General features: G+C 39.5%; 1 protein-coding gene across 1 annotated transcript in view; it reads right to left on the reverse strand.

Annotated features, from left to right (window-relative positions):
* ltk (leukocyte receptor tyrosine kinase) overlaps positions 1 to 7657 on the reverse strand; it is a 57908-nt gene extending 50251 nt beyond the window's left edge. The window contains exon 1 of the mRNA XM_048228717.1: positions 7373 to 7657. Within this exon, the coding sequence (XP_048084674.1) occupies positions 7373 to 7427 (55 nt within the window). The 5' untranslated portion in view covers positions 7428 to 7657. The remainder of the gene's footprint in view (positions 1 to 7372) is intronic.
* Between the last annotated feature and the right edge of the window lie 706 nt (positions 7658 to 8363).

The following is an 8363-nucleotide window of genomic DNA, read 5'->3' on the forward strand; positions in this document are numbered from 1 at the left end:
CCATGTATACAACTGCTGAGCAGGCATGTTTGACAGTTCTGACTGCATGAAAACAAGCTGTTGTGAAGCTGCTATTGTAGCCTACACTTCGGTGGCCGAGTAGGTTTAGACATTCATGTTGATTTTCACTGGCCAGCCCCACATACCCACACCCCGGCCTGTTTACAGGGTCCTCACAATTTTGGGGACTTTTGGGACCTGACTGTTGTAAAGCTCTGGACATGCCTTGGTTTGTTTCTGTCCCTAAAACCCCTTTGGAGCTCGCCTGTTTCCAGTCAAAGCCGCCGCTCCTGCGCCAAATCATCTCCGAGCAATTATTCTCCACATGAGAGGAGAGCAAGAGACCGACCCATCGGGGAGAGACACCAAGCACCACAGTCTGCATATAGCAGGCCCAGCTTTTTTACCCCCAAAGCACACAGGACAGCTGTTTTCCCCCATAGCAGACAGAGGAAAACAGGCAAAGGTGCTTTGCTGTTCTGTGATTAAAACCAGGGCAGACAAGCTCTGTACATTCTCCCGCTGTTTGAATGTGACTTTGTTTGCACAAACATACACATTCCATATTCAACAGTTATTTTTGTGTCTTTTGGTTGTTATCCACTGTGAGGAATAAGAACTGGCATGAAATGTGATTTCAACAGACGGCGTTCAATGAAATAACATTGATTTTTAGCATTTTTGTTCTCACCAGTAGCAGTTGCTTTTGAATATTGACCTCAAAATATTATCCATAATTATAGCCTAATAAATACAGTTATCATAATATTTGGGGAGTATATTCTTGGACCCTTCTGGTGAAAGCCTAGGACTCATTCTCCATAGAAAATATTATGCTTAATTAGCAATGTTTACTTTCAGAATGGCAAAACTGTTTATACACACTTCGGCATACTTGGAACACTTCAACTTTGTTTGTTTCTAACAAAAATATTTCAATTTCTAAAAGAAGAGCACCATTACAACATTATGAAATGGCATGGACCAAGCCCAGCTCAAACTTCTTTTAGTCCTGAAGTGATATGTGACTTCCCTCGCAACGGCCCGATGGAACACAATTGTCTGACAATCGAATAATGCACGTAGGTTAGTTAATGGTGATGCGAGTCCTACTGCGTGTCAAATGGAAGACTAAGGGGCCGTTTATACGAGAACGATTGCGAAGGAAGACGACAAAATATTTTATCATAAGTGCCTTTCGTTTACACGGTGACCCGCCATCGGGGCTTGAAGACGCAAAAATCTGAAGACTCCTTCCAGAGTGTAGAGTTTTGAAGACGACCCGGGTTGCGTCTCCGTCTAAACGGCTAAACCAAGATCCTTGATTACCTCTCTGGCATAAACTGTCAAATTAGAATGTCTGCGCGTGACTTACCGGGGTTCTATCACACCACCACCCAGCAGTCTGGAATGCATATCCAATCGAATATCACATAATCTTGCGTCTTCATATAAACAAAGATTTCCCCCTGAGAATGCTCGTCTAAACGCGAATAAAAAAATGAAGACAAGACGCCACTTCTGCCTCTTCTGCCTCGTATAAACGTAGCCTAAGAGATAATCAAATTAGTGATTTCATTAGCAACAAACAATTACGTAGATGGTTCATGCCATCTATGTTGATCATATTTGGGTCCTCTGATTGACAAGTATATGGAATTAAATTAGTCTGTTCTTTTTCCAAGCACATACATCAATGATGAATTTCTTTTTTTTTTTAAAGCATATTTTTTTGGGCTTTATGCCTTTAATGATAGGAAAGTGGAGAGTGACAGGAAGCAAATGGGAGAGAGAGCAGGGGTGGGATCCGGAAAGGACCACGGGGCGGGAATCGAACCCGGGTCGCCGGCGTACGGTGCAGGTGCCCCAGCCAGTTGCGCCAAAGCTGGGGCCCAATGATGAATTTCTTTTCAATACACGTACTGTATATCACTAAATGACAAACATGTCAAAAACTATTTGGCATTGATGTATCAGTATTCACACTTGGTGTAGCAATCCATTCCTGAAAACTTTCTACTATTCTAGCCCAAAATGTCACCTTCACTAATGGTGATGAAAATGAGTACATGATGAAAGTTATGAAAATGATGTATGTCTGAGCTATGAACAAATTAGTGTATAAGTTAAACAAGATCAATATATAGCATTAACAGGCTTGCTTATGAGTACATTAGTCTCTCAAATTGCCTTCATCTCAGTCAGTTATGACAGTTTTGTTGTCCAATTCAATTAGTTTGATGAGTTTGAAAGCAGAGACACTTAAAGGCTTTAGACATTCATTAGATTACATTTGTGACTGATAACATCAAATTAAAGGCTTTCGACAGTATTTCCGACTGTTAGAGACTTCTAATGAGACTGTGTCTTTGTAATGAGAACAGCAAAGGATAATCAGAGGAATGCTTTGGAGAGATCATTCCAGAAGCTGGATAATGGCACTCAAGAGGGTCTTACCTACCACACTCTGTAAACAGAAGAACACTTAGACTGCATAATGGAAGCAGAGGAACTGGAAGTGTGCCTGACTTGGGTGAGAATCAGATGTAAGTAGGATAAATGACAGCTGCTCTAGACTCCTGCTCCTGATGTTGTTCAATGGTAAGAATGGTATGGAAAGAAAGAAAGAAAGAAAGAAAGAAAGAAAGAAAGAAAGAAAGAAAGAAAGAAAGAAACAGGAGGGACAGGTAGAGGGAGAGCCCAGGTTGGAAGGAAGGCTATGGAAAGTGATCTTGACAGGGGGAGCTTGTCGAACAGATTTTTATCAGTATCAATGTGCACTAGTGATTAATGTCTGTTTAACTGATTTTAAGTCTGCTCGGGGTGCCAGCTGACCTGGCTGCAAAGTATGTGCAGCTGACATCATATTCTTAGCTGTCAATCAAATTCAAAACTGTCACATCAAGCTCTTTGACATGCCTAAGCACTGATGCTCAAGATCATACAATCAAAACTCACACTCTCAGACAAGGTTGACAACACACAACAAGGCAACAAATCGAAAGACCTAAACCTTGCATCTTGTATTTAAGTCTGGTTTCGGATTGCTCAATACTTGAAAAATGACCTCTCTTCCAAACTAGGTCCCATGTCCCAAATCCTATAATTACACTCAGCAGTTCTGTTTATTTTCAGCTTCTAAACTGGTAATACATGTGACAATTCTGGTTATATCCACAACGACAAGAGCATCTCAGTTGCAAGGCCCAGTAAGTTACAGAGCCAAAATCTTTCACTTGACTTCTCTCATGACTTTATCAGACCTAAAATATGAGTCCCCAGGCCATAGCTTCCGACCCATTTGCCATTGAAGTGGCAACTGCGCCTGAAAAATGGACCTTGCAACATTTTATCTTTCCTCACCAACACACTCATCCGTGTTTCCTCTCACACCCGACCACATCATTTCCACTGCATTTCAGCGCTAACAGCCCTCGTGTTGACAGCATGAGCTCAAGAGACCCCAGATATTTCCACACAATGAGCCATCGCCTGAGATCTGCTCACTGTCTCTCCCCGCCACCAGACCTGACCGGCGGCGTCCAGCCAGAACCCCTTGTTTACGCTCTGTGTTCTTATTCTCTCCCTGTAATGTCCTCCAGTCAAGCCAAACTGTACTTTTTTAAAATAGCTAGTGTGCCGTCAGTTCCAGTCTCCCAGATGCTGATTCATATACAGTTATTGTATTGATGTTTTAATCCAAAGCGACCTGCAGTGAGCAAACATCACCTTGTGGCTTCATAGCTGTTAGCACATTGTCCTTTAAAAAGAGGTTTGGAACAACTTGGGGTACCTTATATATATCAGAGGAAACTTTTTTTTTCACAAAAGGTGATGTCAAAGTTGTTGGATTTTTAGAAAAGGATGGAGCAAACTAAGTAGGCACTGGCAACTGGCTACATGGAAACGTGTGTAAGGTTATTCAATTTAAATTATGATTATTAGATTAGATTAGATTAGATTCAACTTTATTGTAATTGTGCAGTGCAGTACAAGCCAACAAAATGCAGTTTGCATCTAACCAGAAGTGCAAAAAAGCAGAAAAGTGCAATGTGATTTACGAAGTATAGACAGGTGATGTGCAGTGTAGACAGTAGTATGCAGTAGGTTTACAGGAGATGGTTTAGAGTAATATATTTTAGATATAAATATGTGCAGTGTATTAGTTACTATATAAGAGCAGAATAAATATGGCTATGTGATATGAACAATGTATGAACACTATGTACAGATACAGTATGTGCAATGTAGTAGCAGTAACAATATAATAGTAGTAAGAATAATATAGATATGCAGTGTATTAACAGAATATATTATGAGGAAAACAGAATATATATGGATATTCAGTAACCATATAGACAGATAGGTGCGGTTATGATTATGATTTATGACTTGCCCAATCTTAATTAACCTTATTTATAACTTTCTGCTTTGACAAGTGAATTGCACCTAGAGAAACCTTTGTTCCTTTCAGATACAGTATTAAGCACCACCACCAGCCAATGAGTCAATAGTTTGATTCTCAGAAGAGGAAGGAGCGGAATATGTTTGAGTGCTTTTGAGTCTTTGAGTCTTTTGAGTCTTTGAGTGCTGTGTCTCCTCATTAGAAAGTCTCTGTTACGACTCTCACTTATGTGAATGCGCATTGCTATGTATTGTATTGCTATTTATGTGATGTCTATGGCTCATCTGATTGCTTTAACTTGTGTGTGTTGAATAATAACAATAGCATGGCTAAGAAGCAAAGAATGATTGGTGTATCGTAACAATGCCCTAAAAATGATTCTGGGTTCAGCATACAAAACAAATTACCAAGGAAGGAGATGGCATCTTAATCATCTTTAAAACTACAAAAATGTAATGAATGCAAAGTTGTTTGCAACTCATGACAGTTAATGTTATTATGTTTCCGATTACAAACAATGTTGCTGGGCGAACTGAAGATTGATTCCATATGAGCGGCTTGTGTGAATGTGACCATAATTTAGCAGTTCTGTTCACTACGAATCTTTGGGGGCAGAACGTATAGAATTAACTAGCACTCAGCAATTTTCTTCAAATAGAATAAATACAACTAAACAAATAAATCACTTGACTTTGTTGAAAACAAAGGCAATTTGACCAAACCATGTGTATAGGCACACTGCGCACAAGCGCAACATACCATGACAGACAAAGTTATGTTAACTATTTTGAATCGAAAGAGTGATCATTTTACCCATAGTTGTAAAACCCCCAACAGGACTGTGGATCAAGTATCTAGTAGTTCAGTGCTACACGACCCCCAAACACTTGCTGTAGAGCAGCAGCAGCATCTATCAAGGGCTTGGCCTTGGGTCTTTCTTTCTTTTTTATTTCCCATTGGAGTCTGCTCGAAATTACGCATCTCCCCTCAACTCCTCCCCACTCCCAGTCTTGGTTCACGTGATTATCGTCTGCATTTCCACTGAGCCCAGGACATTGTGCTGTCATGACCATGTTTTGGGACTAATTTGGAACACTCTCACTTGAGTTTCTGAGCTCATGACATGACAATAACAAGCTGTTAGAAACCAGATTGCCACAAAAGTGCACGTTCCTATTCAGATTTATTGCATCTGAATCATGATTCTGTCATGAAAGAATTACAGTATTGTGGCAGCCTGTTTACAGAGATGGTCTGATGTCTTTGGTTGAAAATAAATGTAAAGACAAGATTGGACATATTCCATTTTCTTTTATTGTACGACTTTTCATTTCTGTTTTTGATTATTTTACCTCTGAGAAAAATATGATTATTAAGTCTGTTTTGCTTCTCTTTACTGTCTACTAGAACTTATATTGTTATATTTGTATCTGTATCTACAGTATCTGTGGCATCCTATTACCCTATTTGTGTGCTTTAAAAAAAAACTTTATAAATACTGTATAATGTTTGTCCTGAATACTTTGAGGCTGAGATCAAATAGTTTCATCTACTGAGCCAGAAGTTTATGAAAAGAAATATTTTTGATTTATTTTGGTGGGAACAGATATGCCATTATACTGTACTGCAGATTTATTACAGTGGTCAAGAGCTGAACAAGAGAGATACAAACATCTAGCATAAAACAGTGCAGTCAATCTGAGCAAAAAGATGAAAAAAAAACTACAATCGCTGCAATACAAATAAATCTAGCCCGACTTGTGATGTTTCAACACTGCAATATGTGTACAGTCCTTATCTAGCTACTGCTTCTCCAAACATAATAGACTTATATCTATAAATAAACCACTTTGTTGTCTCAATTAATGGCATGTTATACTTTAGCTAAAGCCTCAGAACAATATATGTTGCCTATAAATGCCACACCAGACCTTTTTGTTTTCTACAAGACTGAGAAAGAAAAAAAAGAAAGAAAGAAAAAGTCCCAAACTGGACAACAAACTAAGCTGGAGCAGAGGAAATTCTACATAAAAAAATAAAATGAAAATGCAAACTACAAAGTGCATTTCAAGTGCATACATTAGTAATTACAAGTGTATTCCCTATTTTGTATAATATATTAGCATCCTATTAGGAAAGCTGAGCCCTTTAGCATCGCTCATGAATACACAATACTTGTAACTGACTGTAATAGTGAACTACATTCATGCATTCAAGCTGTAGCGCATGCTCTTATCAAATATCCTATTTTGTCTGGGCACATCATTCTTTTTAGTATTTAGTTCAAGATAAATATTGAAAATGACACCTCTTCTACTAAGAATGCACATTCAAATAAAATTTAAAAAAAACACTGCCCATTGTAACATGATGTGACTTTGATGTGCCAAAACAAGTGTATGTGCTAACTAAATGTCAAGAGGCAAACACTCTATAGAGTTGAAGAACGGGATAAAGGAGTCAATGTGAGATAGGAGATAGGGAGATAGGGAGAATTTCCGTCTAGTATCACACAGACACCTGAACTGCCGCCCACGCCCACGACACATGATTGAGGTGAGGTGTCTTCAGATAGTGTCGAGATGGAGGGTTAACCCAAGACTCAAGCCAGGCAATGGCACTGATGACGTTCTTGTGCAGCATGCAAGTGCTCCTTAAGAGACACTCCGCGCCCCTTCATGTTTTTTAGAAATACCCAAAAGCAGCATAGCCATCGTCAAGGAATCTGCACCACGCTGATTCGAACGAGTGAATTAGTTGAATGTCATTATTTATTTATATAGCTAAAATATACTACCATGTTAACTAATGATCTACTTAGTTAATTGATCTCAATACCACATTTTGTTCGACTTGGCTATTCCTTCAAGAAAGTTTAATTTCCCTCCAGCCCCAATGGCATTACAGGCTGCTGTGCTGACTGACATGCCCTTAGCTTAAATGTAGTTTGTGTGCGCATCGACTTACCCATTAGTATGTACAGAAATACTTTAATCAGAGTTTGTCCACCGGAGTAATCCATGGTTCCTTCGGAGAGGATCCTGGAACTAACGAACAATTTGCTGTTTTGCCACCTTTGAAAATTGTCCGCAGAAGAAAAACAAAACGGAAGCAGGAACAAGTGGACTCCGTCTCATCTACACCATCAAGCTCCCGGCCACTGCTGCGTCCTCGGCGGGGGTGAGGGCTTTACTTCTCCTTGCCTTTGGTCATAGTGATGCTGATGCTGCATCCCAGTGGCTCTTCTGACGCGCGCTGCCCAACTTGCTCGTTTGCCTTTTCCAAGTCTTCTGCGCTCGTGGTCTTTAATGCCACTCCTACGCAATATAAAGGTATCCACCCCCTCGAGTTTTGCCACTTTGGGACGAAGATGTGAATCACTGCACAGCGGAAACCCATGATTAAAAAAGGAATACTTAATTATTAAAAAAAAGAATGCAGCACATTTTATAGCATGTTAATTGTTCTTGGGGTGTGGTGCGCAAATGCTAATAGTAACATTAAAATCAATTTCTTATTGGTTTATGGTTTCATCTGGTTTATGCTCTAGGGTTATGGGTATGGCACAGCTGTTATCATTCAGAGGATATTTCAGAGAAGGGGAGCCCGGTACATTTAGTTGAACTGCAATTTAAAAAATAATAATAATTTTGGCGTCCAAGCAAGCACCCTGATGGTAGCTAATATTTCTTTGACCTGTGACAGACAACAGCCGTCTTATATTAACATAATGTAGTCCTATGACCCTGAACAGCTCTCTAAGGTAAAACATACTTTACCACTTGAGTGACATAAAGGTGTCATGTGTAGTTTTCATCTAAAGCACATCTATTCTTAAAACGAAAGGCATGCCATATATAGTACAGTGCATTACTATGCACTCTCACAATTATAGTTTGTTTCAGGTGTCTACACTTCCTGTGCCTCAGAATGACCTATTAACAGTTCCCACACAAAA

The sequence above is a fragment of the Alosa alosa genome, chromosome 19 (genome assembly GCF_017589495.1).
Source record: "Alosa alosa isolate M-15738 ecotype Scorff River chromosome 19, AALO_Geno_1.1, whole genome shotgun sequence".
NCBI classification, from domain to species: domain Eukaryota; kingdom Metazoa; phylum Chordata; class Actinopteri; order Clupeiformes; family Clupeidae; genus Alosa; species Alosa alosa.